At 43.8% G+C, this 12,732-nt stretch overlaps 4 protein-coding genes across 4 annotated transcripts; 1 reads left to right on the forward strand and 3 right to left on the reverse strand.

Moving 5' to 3' along the window:
• Positions 1–828: 828 nt before the first annotated feature.
• On the reverse strand, positions 829–2,034 carry O0I10_012543 (uncharacterized protein; the record flags this gene model as incomplete). Its single annotated transcript, XM_058492437.1, has 1 exon — positions 829–2,034. The coding sequence occupies one exon, from the start codon at positions 2,032–2,034 to the stop codon at positions 829–831; it is 1,206 nt and encodes a 401-aa protein (XP_058336788.1).
• A 3,681-nt stretch (positions 2,035–5,715) lies between these two features.
• On the forward strand, positions 5,716–7,492 carry O0I10_012544 (uncharacterized protein; the record flags this gene model as incomplete). The annotated part of the gene is made up of 6 exons (XM_058492438.1): positions 5,716–5,791; positions 5,853–6,184; positions 6,242–6,299; positions 6,356–7,018; positions 7,084–7,257; positions 7,326–7,492. 6 exons carry the CDS (start codon positions 5,716–5,718, stop codon positions 7,490–7,492), a joined length of 1,470 nt encoding a protein of 489 aa, XP_058336789.1.
• Positions 7,493–7,779: 287 nt separating this feature from the next.
• O0I10_012545 (uncharacterized protein) lies at positions 7,780–9,056 on the reverse strand (the record flags this gene model as incomplete). Its single annotated transcript, XM_058492439.1, has 4 exons — positions 7,780–7,937; positions 8,006–8,120; positions 8,189–8,622; positions 8,687–9,056. 4 exons carry the CDS (start codon positions 9,054–9,056, stop codon positions 7,780–7,782), a joined length of 1,077 nt encoding a protein of 358 aa, XP_058336790.1.
• Positions 9,057–9,457: 401 nt separating this feature from the next.
• Positions 9,458–12,173, reverse strand: O0I10_012546 (uncharacterized protein; the record flags this gene model as incomplete). Its single annotated transcript, XM_058492440.1, has 3 exons — positions 9,458–10,735; positions 10,880–11,583; positions 11,648–12,173. 3 exons carry the CDS (start codon positions 12,171–12,173, stop codon positions 9,458–9,460), a joined length of 2,508 nt encoding a protein of 835 aa, XP_058336791.1.
• Between the last annotated feature and the right edge of the window lie 559 nt (positions 12,174–12,732).

Consider the following 12,732-nt stretch of genomic DNA (forward strand, 5'->3'; position numbering starts at 1 on the left):
CACGCCCACCCAATCCCAACAACGCGTATGCATTGATATGCATGCTATGGCTCTCAATGATCCATTGATAGAGTTATTGATAGTTGTGATATATCTATGTAGCTATTTATTATGTATTGTTGAGCAATAAGACTCCTGGGTAAACGATGGTTGAAGTAGTATCTTGGACACTGGGTAATGTGTATGGTGGAGAATCACTGTCAGATTCGATCTTGATACCAAGATGCAAATTCGTAGCTAAGCTATGTTATCGTCATGCACAAAACGTGGGTATGGCGAAAGAGAGGTTTATTGTCGATTGCATGGTGAGATAAGGCTTATTGTTGATTGAGCAATGTGATCCATGCACCAAACGTGGGGTGTGGCAAAGAGAGCTTGTATTGTCGATCCAACGCAAAAGCGGTGAGGAACGTGAGGTGAGGAACGTGAGATGAGTAATGGGAAAGAGAAAAGAGGAAGGATGATTGAGAGAAGAGGAGGGATGGGTGTGTGAAAAGAAAGTAGGGAGGCTGCATGATTGGTGAAAAAGTGGGTTTAGCCACATCAGGACTGTAAGAGGCCAAATGAGGAAACTTACCTCTCGGTTTTAATATATAGATGTGCTCGGCTTGGCCAACAGCACCTTGTGTGAAAGTTTCAAGTTCATCGTGGCTAATCCCAGATTTCGCAATGTCGCCACCAGCCAAACTGGATCTGGTGGTCGACCTCTTCGTTATATGGAGGCTTGTTTAGCCTCGGTTTTTATTGGGAGTATGTCTGAGAGTGATACCCCAAAGACGTTACAAGGATGAAGAAATGTTATAGGAAGGAAAGGAGATGACTTTAGACTTATGTTGGATCATTGTTCCCCTTTGACAGGGAACTCACCGAGGAAAGAGTAGTTGGTGTGGACGAAGACAAAGATTTACCTTGATCTTTCAAAGTGTGACAAAGACGTTCAAGTTCAGGAATCGATAAGGAGGCAATAATGGTCTTAGCGTGGTCGGACATAGGATAACGCTTTTCAACGTGCTGTACCATGGCGTCTCGATCAGGGGAAGGAGGCTGAGGTTTGAGATCAATTTGGTCATCGGGGATAAAGTCACTAATAATGGCATCATTGTGGCTTTCAAAAGGCGAAGGATCAACGCTGAGCATGGAGATATCTGAATTTGAGCTATTGACTGAATACGATGAAGGCGATGATGGTGTAGGTGGGTTATAAGTATCAGGTGTAGGCTTGACTTGACGGTTGGTACATTGGGCTGCTCGGTGACCTGGTTGGCCACAGGTCCAACAAAGACGGCTACGGCTAGGATGGCGGGGACAAGCAGAGGTCGCATGACCAGCTGTGTGACAACGAAGGCAGTGTAGCGGCATTTCAGCCCAAGTGGCGTGGAACGAATCATCTGATGTAAGCCAAGGGATAGTGTGGGAAAGCTGCTTGTACTTGTAGTTGGCTGGGATTTTCAAGGTAGCGTAACCTCGTCCCATGAAGAGGTTTGATGCATGATCACGGAAGATGCCATAGTCACTAAGGCTACCATAAGGTGCCAGGGATTTGCGAAGACCAAGTCTTAATTTGTCTAGTGTAGTGAATGGAAGATCGGAGAGTTGAAGATGCACTAAACGGGTATCAGCGGAAATGGGCTTTGAGGCAAGAATACATTCACCATCATCAAAGGTGATGCCTGTTACAGATGTCTCTTCACACTGCTTGGATGTGGGAAGGAAGAGCTCAACAATGCGGCGTGATTGATCAGAATGAAGACGTACACCACAATTGTCTGGATAGCATTCGTTGATATAGCAAAGTAGAGCAGCGCGGTTTTCGGGGCGAGACGTGAAGTCGAAAAACATGCTAGGACAAGAAGCTGGGGAACCACCAACCTTCCATACTCTGGAACGGATGGTATTGTCAGTATCTTTTGATATCAGAGACTCCTTTATAGGAGGATGAGCACGCGTAGCATGAGCATAAGATGGGTGACGTTGTTGACTGTTTTGGGTGCCTGATGCCTTATCAGGCGATTTGATAAAATTCGCGGAAGACATGGTGGTCGACCTCTTCGACGACGACGACCAAAAAATTATTTTTTGGGCTGTTTGCGACATTGAACGTGAAACTTTCACACAAGGTGCTGTTGGCCAAGCCGAGCCCATTGCTCTATTCAAAACCCCACGTTCGTTTGTAAAGTTTGGAGATACAGGCGTCTTTATGTTTTACCAATGCCGTAAGCGTGATGGAGTTGCTTTCTCCTAATGGATGGTGTCGACTGCATTAACGGAAAGATGAAAAGCTGAGGGAAATGCACGTGGTGGTTACACAAACACGTCCTTGACAGGTTGCTGCACAAATGGATGATAATGATGATGATTGCCTTTTTGTGAAGGTACGTAGGAAATGTACACCATCTAGTAATGAAGGTGTGTAAAGGTATGTGCATGACAATAATGGTTCCATATCACATTTAGATGTAAGAGAAGATCGAGCTGCATAACCCAATTTGTATCCAATCAATTCAATGCGCAATGGTACATTGATGGCTCACTCATCCTGAAACTCAATGAGAGGGATCACTTCACTTTTTCTCTCAAGGTCACCCCACTCCTCCTTATAAAAGGCATATACTTCTTGCATGATCGATAACCAAATCACCTTTATTGTTCCGTCTTTGAAACAACATCATGTAATCCACAAGCTTGCAAAGTCCAAATGCGTAATAAATAAACAATGCTTTATTTCATCTAGCTTTCTAGTTACTTTGCCACACTATCGTCGTCTTCGTCCTCCGTTATCATTCGTACTCGTACTCGCCAACAGTCATCAATCTCCTCGTCACCAAGGTCAAAAACCATGCTTGTTTGTGCCGTTGTCGTTATCGTCATCGGCGTGGATCTCGTAGTCGTTATCGTTAACGAATGTATAATGTCACAAGAGGACAAACGCATCTTGATACATACGATAATGTAAATGACCCAATCTCGCTTTCCCACCTTTTCGTTTCTATTCCTCCTTTCAATCCAAGTGATCCACGTCTCGCACATAATAAGCTGATAGCACCACACCCTCACCCTTCAAATCATTCTTGAATCCATCTTCATTCAATGAAAAAGTCGACGAATAGCACATGACAGTGTGGATGTTTATCAGGTAAATATGATGAAGGAACAGCATTGGAAGTTGGACAAGATACGGGCGAATCAAATAATGGGCAACAGGGATAATGGTGCCATTGTATTCTTGGTTGCTGCCGCCATAAACATCCCCCATCCGTGTTTGGAAATAGTCGCAAGTGATGTGATTTGAGTATTCCAATATCCCCCGTGGCTGTAGTAAAACACCAGTCGTCAAAGATAAAAGCGTTCTTGTCACCCATTCAATCCATTACCATCCTCAGCGGTATCCACGTGATATGATCCATCGTTCCTGTTGACGACATGCCAAATAACCAAAGCAACATTCCAGGATTTCTCATCACTGTACTTGATCGCATCCATTCATCCATCCATAACAATTGCAAATTCAATACGTTGGTTGAAAGAGCCATGTGATCGCTTCCTTTCCCATCCGGCTGTTGGTCTATCTCTTCCTTGGTCATTTTCCAATGGGGCTCATTAAGGGAAAGGTCGTTGTATTGCGGTGTACTTGATAGCTGGTATGGCATCATGCGTTGGAATACGTATAGATACTAAAGCATGTTGCTGCAAGTAACTTGAGATAATGGAGTAAAGACCTTGCTAATAGCAGCTGCTGGTACGTTTGGTTGCGGCAGAGAAGTGTGCAAGAGCGTGTGTTGTAGTATAGAGTGACAAGGCTGCGAACGCTGTTTGATACAATGGAGTGAAGACCTTGTTAATGACGACTGATGTAACGTTTGGCCATGGTTGAGGAGTGTACAAGAGAAGGTGAAGTGTTGAGAGACGTGGGTGTTGTAGTGAGGGTGCACATGCCATGGACTTGCCATTCAGTCAACGGCAATCGGATCAAGGCAGTTGTAGGATTGACATGATGGGTTGAAGCAGGACAATCGTTGATAGGTGGTAGTTGTATGTACTTGAATGGGCCAACAGTTGAGAATGGGAGGAAGAGACAAGAAGTTGTGGGAGTGGAAGGAGTGGAAATCAAATAGGTCGGACACCTCTTGTATAAATGCATGAACACTGTACATCAATCCTTGATATTGGGATTGCCCCTCTCTCGCACCTCAAACTTTCACACAAGGTGTTCTTGGACATGCATAGAAGAGGCGATATGGGGCATAAGTAGGTGGATACTACAAGGTGTAAATGTGGCTGCGTAAACGTGATAGATTATTACCGGGTCAAGCCATTCATCGAGAAACCACATTTACGGGCGAAGGGAGCAACCAAGGTCGTTAGTCTTAGATGTAAGTATACACATTAGGCAATCGGCATACAAGCTTCCCACCAGGCCAGCAGTGAGTGGAAATAGCATGACATCATATAAAGATCGAGAAGTATTCGATAAGAGAAAGCACCTTTACAATTCTGGGGATGAGTTTACATGCATGATCCATGCTCGCAATGACGATCACTCTACTACCATCCGCATAATAATAATGCGTTTCTTTATGACGGCAGCTACGTTTTCAGATGAAAGGTAACATCATCATGCTTACAAGTTGCAAAGGTAAACCTACTATCTAACTGTGTTTACGATACAGCCATGCGTATTAGCTGCCATCAGGAGATAAATCTTGGGACGTGCGGGAAAAAGGAGAGTACAGCGGGAACATGAATTGATCGGGGGATCTACCACACCACACACATCCACCACTAGGGATCCAAAACAACATGGCTGATCTCTCAATGCAGGATGTGTATCATAGCAACCCAATAAATGGCCAAGCTGATGAAAGCCATAGTCGTAGTCAATCATGTATATAGCCACAGAGTTAATAACCATGATGTACTTTTTGTAACCATGACAACGTGCACGGATTTAGTGCTTTGGTGATGGTGGCACAATATCCTGCGGGGAAGAAAACCATAACCCAAACTCAACATTGTTCACCCGATCCCCCAGATCAATGGTATAGGATGAGAACAACAGCTGTGGAGAACATAATTAAGGCGTGGAGGTGCACAACAATGGAATGTAGGTGTGGGGAAAAATGTGGAGAGGGATACAAACTTATACGGGACACGTGTGAGGGAGATCCTTTGTTTACGTTATGTGTAGCATGGTAACTTTGTGTTATTGGAAATGATGGGCTTATGGATACCATAACCCATGTTTCAGTTTCCTGATTTCCTTTTATTTCGCTATAACGGGCTCAAAAAGGCAATCAAGTCAAGTATTGTATGCTTTCCTATCGGATCCGAGAACGGGGTCAAATAACCGTAAAAGGTGAATAAATGGGATCTTGTCTACAGAGAAGCAGATTCCCACCGTGCTAGGCTGGTTTGAGGAGGGGTGCAAATGACGTTTGATACCAGTGACACAGGGCACCTCAGTTGCTGACCAAATGGGGAATCTGATTTCGCAAATGGAAATCAACAATGTCCCGCCACACCCCGCATCATTGACGGTCGTCCGCTCCAATACCATTGCATCCCATCATCGATCCAAGACAAAAAGATGGAGAAAGAGAGAGAACGAACAAAAGCTTCTTCCCCGCAAAAAAAGTCCATCATTATATAAACCACCCACTTTTGTGTCATTTCCTTGTTACTTTTTTCCACATTCCCCGCACACACACCCCACACATTATGGCATTACTCAAAGGGAATCCATTATTATATTCTATCGCTTGCTTTGCATCATTGGGTCAATTTCTTTTTGGCTGTAAGTTTTCCCGCACATGATCCACCACGAAAGATGATATACTTATGCGAGATAAAAAAAGATGATCAGGGTGTCCTTTCAGGCGTGCTTGTCAACAAAGATTGGCTCGAGACTTTCAACTATCCCAATTCAACATTGCAAGGCTTTGTGGTTTCTATTTTCTTACTCGGTGCTTGGATAACATCGTATCCAGCAAGTTGGTTCATGGACAAATTGGGTCGTCGGTGGACCATTGAGATCGGCTCTTGTGTGTTCATTGTTGGTGGTATTTTACAAACGGCTGCACAAAACATTGCCATGCTTCTTGTGGGTCGTGTTATTGCCGGCTTTGGTATTGGTTTCCTTAGCACGGTACTTCCCGTCTACACTGCAGAGCTTAGCCGTGCACACAATGTAAGTGATTTTCATGCATACTTTTTCGGAAAACATGTGACTCATCTGATTTGACAGCGAGGTACGGTGACCGTAGCAGGCATGTCTATCAACCAATTTGGCTACATGTGCTCAGGTAAATGATCCATTGTTGATCGGGGTTATACATAAAACTAATATAAAAGCTTATAGCCTTTGTTGATTATGGATTTGCCTTTGTCAATTCAAGCTGGTCATGGCGTGGCCCTCTATTGCTACAATGTGTCTTTGCTGCTATCCTTGGTGCAGGCTGTATGTTCCTTCCTGAATCTCCTCGTTTCCTTGTTGACAAGGATCGCAGCGAACAAGCTTCACGTGTGCTGGCACAAATGCATGGCAAAGAAGAAAAGGATGCTGGTGTATTGGAAGAATTACATGACATCCAACGTGCTGTTGAATACGAACGTACTCTTGGCCAAACAAGCTGGAAGGAGATGATGACTACCTACAAGCGTCGCTCATTAATTGCTGTATTGGTGCAAGCATTGGGTCAATTAGGTGGCATCAATATCGTCACTTATTATGCCCCACAGATGTATGAAGCTGTATTGGGTGAAGGAAAACTTACCATCTTAATGGCTGGTTTCACTGCCCTGGTATACTTTTTCGGTGCACTTGTAGCAATCTTCCTTGTTGATCGCGTTGGTCGTAAACCTCTCTTCATGACTGGCAGTGCTTTGATGAGTATTTGGCTTATTCTTATGGGCGTATTCAACAAGTACGATCTCGGCCTCACATCAGCTATCCTTGTTATTGTATTCACCATGATTTATTGTGGTACATTCGGCGCCACATGGGCTTGTGTGGATTGGCTATGTAAGTAAACTTTTTTCATCAATGCAACAACATGTTCATTCACACTTGTATGACACCAAATACAGATCCCGCTGAAATCTTTCCCTTGCGTGCAAGAGCTAAAGGTATGTCGTTGGCCGTCTCATCCAATTGGCTCTGCAACTTTGCTGTTGGCCAATGGACTCCAGAACTCCTTGATCGTATTGGTTGGGCGACATACATCTTTTATATGGCATTCAACGTCGTTGCCTTTGGCATTGGTATGTAACATGATGATGACGTTTTTCTGGTATCGACCATTTTTACTTACATACAATACTCGATGTAGTGTGGTTCTTGTTTGTTGAAACTAAGGGTCGCAGCCTGGAGCAGATTGATGCCGTATTTGGTGATGTTAGCCACGCTGAAGTGATGCAAGCCGCTGATGAAAAAGTGGCCAACATCAGCTTTGAAGAAAAGCCCAACGTTAAGAAGGATGAGAGCGATTCTGTATAATCTACCAGTGTAAAATCTTTAAGCATACCCCTCCCTCATTTCTATGTATTATAGTTGAATAAAACATGTTACATAATTTCACTCGACAACCTTCTAATTGGCTCTTTTCAATGCTAAAGGTCATGCTTTTAATACACGTATTGTATCCTAACTTTGAGACAATCTACGAGCTATTCTACCACGCAACATGCACTCATCACCATCCTTCACTTCCTATCCACACACACAGCCAACATGTTCTTAAGGCGTTATCCATCATTATATTGTGTATATGTACAGTATCCTGCTTAATTATCTTTTTTGGTGGCGGATTGTTGAGCAGCTGCAGTCCTTGCAAGATTGACGGCTTGTACTTTGGCTTGATGGGTCGTTGGGATGACAGGTTTCCTTAGCGACCGAATTTCTTCAGAGGCAAAGCCGGGTATACGTACATTCCAATTGCGTTCTATATATACATATCCCATCCATAATTAGCATCATCCCATCCATTTTCAACCGATGCTATTCACATACCCAAATGTAATTGTAAATCCTTGACTTCAAGTGTATCCGATTTTCGATGCTTGGCTAATCGACATGCGAATTTGGTGACGGATTCAATAAACTCATCTGCAATATCCAACAAGATCTAAAAAAAGGGGGGGGGGATCAATGGTCATGTAAGATAAACAATAAACATCCAAATCCCAAACTTACATTTTCCACTTCAGGTTCAAGTCGTTCAGCAGGATCAATTTGGCCAGCCAGTTCCTGAATTTGACGTTTACCAAGGACCTTGGATGTGTTGTTTTCATCACTCGGTGGTGGTTTTGCTGCTGCAGCTGCCGCCATGCTGTTGGCAGATGATAAAGGTGGACCTGACATGGTGGGGAATGTGAACATGCCTTTGGTAGGTGTTACAACAGGCGTGCCTTGCTTGGATGATGCGGATGTAGAACCATTCGTATTATTTACTGCCACTGCTGCTGGTACAGCTGCACCGCTTATTCTTTGTTGTTGTGATACAGCCGTCGTAGGTGTTGTCGGTGATGCTACGCTTGTATTGGTCATGATGGGTGTAGGTTGTTGATGTTGAGGTTGAGGTGTGGATGATGCTGGTTGTTGTGCATGTACTTGTTGCTGCTGTTGTGCTTTAGATCAATGATCAGTATGCCATCCACGTACTCGTATATACACATCATCCATGATAGATACCTAAGAAAGCAGCATTATCAGGCATCGACACGTTATGAGGAGGTTGCTGCTGCTGTTGCTGCTGCTGCTGCTGTTGTTGCTGTTGCTGTTGCTGCTGCTGCTGCCCCATAGCAGAAAGCTGATGGGAGAGTGATGCTTGCTGTGCTTGAGTCAATCGTGGCGTGATATTGTTAAAGAGGTTCTGATAGATCTGCAATCGGTTCTGCATTTGGAGTTCTTGTGCTTGTAGCTGTTGTCTGTTTTCTGGTGTGAGATCAGGGCGTTCTAACGCTTGACGGATATTGGCAATGCTGGTTGACATTAGCTGATACTGTTGAATCATCTGTTGCAATTGCACTTGGGGCGTGAGCCCATTGTTGGGAGCAGCCATGTATAACAATGTAATAAAAAGAAGCAAGGAAGGAGAGAGTGAGAGATAGAAAGAAGAAAGAGGTGTGTCTTTGTTAGATTTGTGTCACCCACGAAGAGTTTACTAAAATGTTACTTTTGCATAGACGACGACTTTTTTGTATACATAAGAAAGAGAGAGAGATAATAGAGGCTTATTCACACAAAATATATGGATGATCAAAAATACACAAGCACAGCATGTGAGAGTGAGTGAGTAGAGTGTGAGTGAGTGAATGTGAGAGAGAGAAAGAGATATAAAAAGAGGTGTTGTTGGCGTATAGAAAGGGTATAAGTAGATATAAAGAAGATGATATGGTGTGTGTGTGCGTGCGTATATATATATAAAGTGTGTGCGTTCGTGATTTGGGCATGTGAGTGCTGCTACTGTGCATAGTTAGCCTTGTCTAGTTTCTCCATCCAGTTGTCTGGAATGACAGGTGTCACGCATCGTCGTTGTTGTGCTGTACCATCAGGCACCCAACCTTTGATGCTGACCATGTGGGCTGTGGTGGGAACCGAAAAAGGAAGCATAAACTTGGTGTCTCGCATTTCGTGCATATCTTGGTCATCTTCTTCTGCTTCTTGATCATCTTCATGGGGTTCATCTGTTGATGGTTCTTTGGTAGTGGTGGGTGGTTCCTCAGTAGTGGGTGTTGGCGGCAATGATACACGTCCAATAATGGATCCCACAAAGCTTGATACGCTTTCAGGTCGTGATCTCGAACGTTGCATAGATGAAGCAAATGATCCCACTCGCGACATGCTTGTTTTGCTACGACGTAACATGGTATTACGGCGTTGTTGCTTATACTTTACAGCATCATCAGCAATTTGAAGCACATAGTCCTTGATGGCATCGGGAACACGTGGCTCGTTGACTTCGTAGCGATAGTTGACAATGCAACGCTTCACTTGAAGTGCGTTGAGGGCATCGAATTTTTGAACGGTCTGGACAAAACTTTCAAAATCGGATAGATGCGAAAGACACTGAAGAAGCTGCAGGAGTTGCGTCGTGGGGTTTAGGTAGCTTAGTAGACTGGCCGGCAGGTGATTGTGGCGGATCCAGTCCTCCACATACGAAAGATTCATGCGAACTTGCAACGCCTTTGATCGTGAAAGCATCTTTTTGTTGATCAAGATGCGATTGAACAATTCGCAAGACATGAAATGCACCAATTGTGCTAATACTTGAATCATGATGGTGGGATGAACTTCATATGTTTGTAAAGCCGTAAAAATGGATTCAAGTAAATCGGTGACGCATTCAGGTGAAATAGCTGAATCTTCATCACTGCATAAAAGAGGTTGATTGGGAATGTTGGCACCTGGTGAGCTGGCACTTCGTCGCATTGGCATATTGCTGTTGTTGTTATTGTTGTTGTTGTTGCGGCGGAAGAAACGTTGCCAGTCATCTGAAAAATCCACATGTTCCATTCCCGAGATTTGTTCATAGTGCAACATGGCGGGAATAAGCATCTTGAGTAATGATCGTTCAGTGTTGATAATAAGCATCGTGTAAGTTTCAGAAATCATTTCTGAAAGTCGAAGCTGGTATTCAGCCGTAGCCACCACGAGTCCAGTGTCCTTTTTCAGGTAATACAAAAGCTGAACCTGGTTCGACATCCAAAAGGCAAGAGCATCCGTGTTGCGGGCATTTTCCTAAGCAAACAACCACCACCAAGCAAAAAAAGAAGAAAAAGCAAGGGGGTAAAAAAGGAAAGGGGGTGGTGGAGGGCGATAAACGCAGGCGAGGATGAGCATGCATTGCATCAAACTATATCGGCTTGTTCTTTTTTTACATACCTTGGCTATTTTACTCATTCTTGAGAGAGCGCCTTCCAATACTTCATCTAGCAATTCCGAGCTAGAGAAATAATGAGCAAAACGAGCACTGAGGAAAACGACATTGGCGGGTACACATATTTCTTGTTGTGTTTCCATGGGCAATCGAATGTTGGTGATCATGGTGTCGAGAATGTGCGTCAAGTCATCTCCGCCAAACACAAACATTTGGTCAGGCATACATTTATCCCAGTAGAATTCGGTTGTCAAATCATCATCCTGCTCATCATCATCTTGATCATCGTCATTAGCAGCATGGTTGAAGGCGGCGTTATCATAATCATCGTTCTCGTCGTCATCGTCATGCGTATTGTCGATCAATGTAGAGTCGCCTCCAACGAGAGCCATGGCTGTTTCCAAGAGCTTTTGGCGTCTTTCAGCTTCTTCAGCCATGAATGAATCATAACCTTCAACGGTGGATTGGTAATAGAAATCACAATCACCAGCACTGGATGAAGTACAAGACATGCTGGATGATAAACTATCACGTGGATTGGTGGCGAGAATTTCGGCAATCTTTTCATTGCTGTTGCTGCTTTGGACGAAATCAAATACGGTGCGGCCTTTGGCTGATCTTGTTTGAGCAGAGGCGCCATGATCCATCAACACCTTGACAAGGCTCTCATGCTTGTTTGTGGTAGCCCACATGAGAGCAGACCAACCAGCTATAAAGAATTCTATATCAATGACATGTTTTGTGCATATTTGTTTCACACAACAAAGACTCACATGAATCTTGAATGTCAGTTTTGGCACCTGCTTCCAATAATGCCTGGGCAATCTCAACTTTGCCAAAACATGCAGCGTAAATCAAGGGCGTAGCACCATCCTCGTCTTTTGCATTCACATCAATGTATTCCTTGGTCTTGTCGTTGCTGAGCAACTGCGTCACACGATCCACATCACCACTCGAAACAGCACGTGAAAACATCTTGTTCATCTTTGACCGTTTCTTGTCGTCATCCCAGTCATTGCGATCCATCAGGTCGTCAGCATCGTCGTCATTGTCACTTGGGACATCATAGGTCGGGGAGTAAGAAGAATCGGCACCGCCTTCGGACGAAGCAGCTGAAGGAAGGCTGATACGATTGCCGAGGACTTCGGAAAGCTGTCGATAGCTTTCTGCCATATGTTGCGTCATTTCATCAAATGACATACTTTCATATCGCTTTCGAACCGAATCATTATTATGGTTGTTGTCTGTTGTTGACGACAAATGTTGCTGGGCATCGTTATCTGAAATAACCGAAGTCATTGTTCTTCAGACAATAAAAAAAAGAGGTTGTATATGAGAGAGAGTGTGTGTGTATGTATTGGTGGAGGTTAAAGGCAAACCGCAAAGAAAAAAAGAAAAAGGAAAAAGTGAGAGGACAAGCTTTATAGGGCGGTCGTCTAAAAGCCTCTTCGTGTTACGTGCAGCAAAAAGAACGTGGTGAGTGCTAAAAACGACAGACACATGAATGCAGGTTGGGATGTTTTGATGCAGCCATGATAAATCTACTCTCCGAGGTTGGGTCGTTGTCTTGGCCCCTACTTTGGATCGCCCGCTCATTGCCCTTGTCCTTTGTTGGTCATTCATTCACTTGTGCAACGATCCCCTCTTCCTCCTTCCCCATATAACTTATCAACAATCATGATCTACAATACACTGTGCGTTCTTTATTTCTTTTTTCATGTCGACAAGACGACAACCTGTCATGCTTGGATATATAAACAAATAGGATACATACATCAATCATCCCAATCCCCCTTATTTAAGGAGTAGAAACCTGGATAAACCGATCATCATCATATGGATGACGATGATGATGATG

The sequence above is a fragment of the Lichtheimia ornata genome, assembly GCF_029851405.1.
Source record: "Lichtheimia ornata isolate CBS 291.66 chromosome Unknown scaffold00134, whole genome shotgun sequence".
NCBI lineage: Eukaryota > Fungi > Mucoromycota > Mucoromycetes > Mucorales > Lichtheimiaceae > Lichtheimia > Lichtheimia ornata.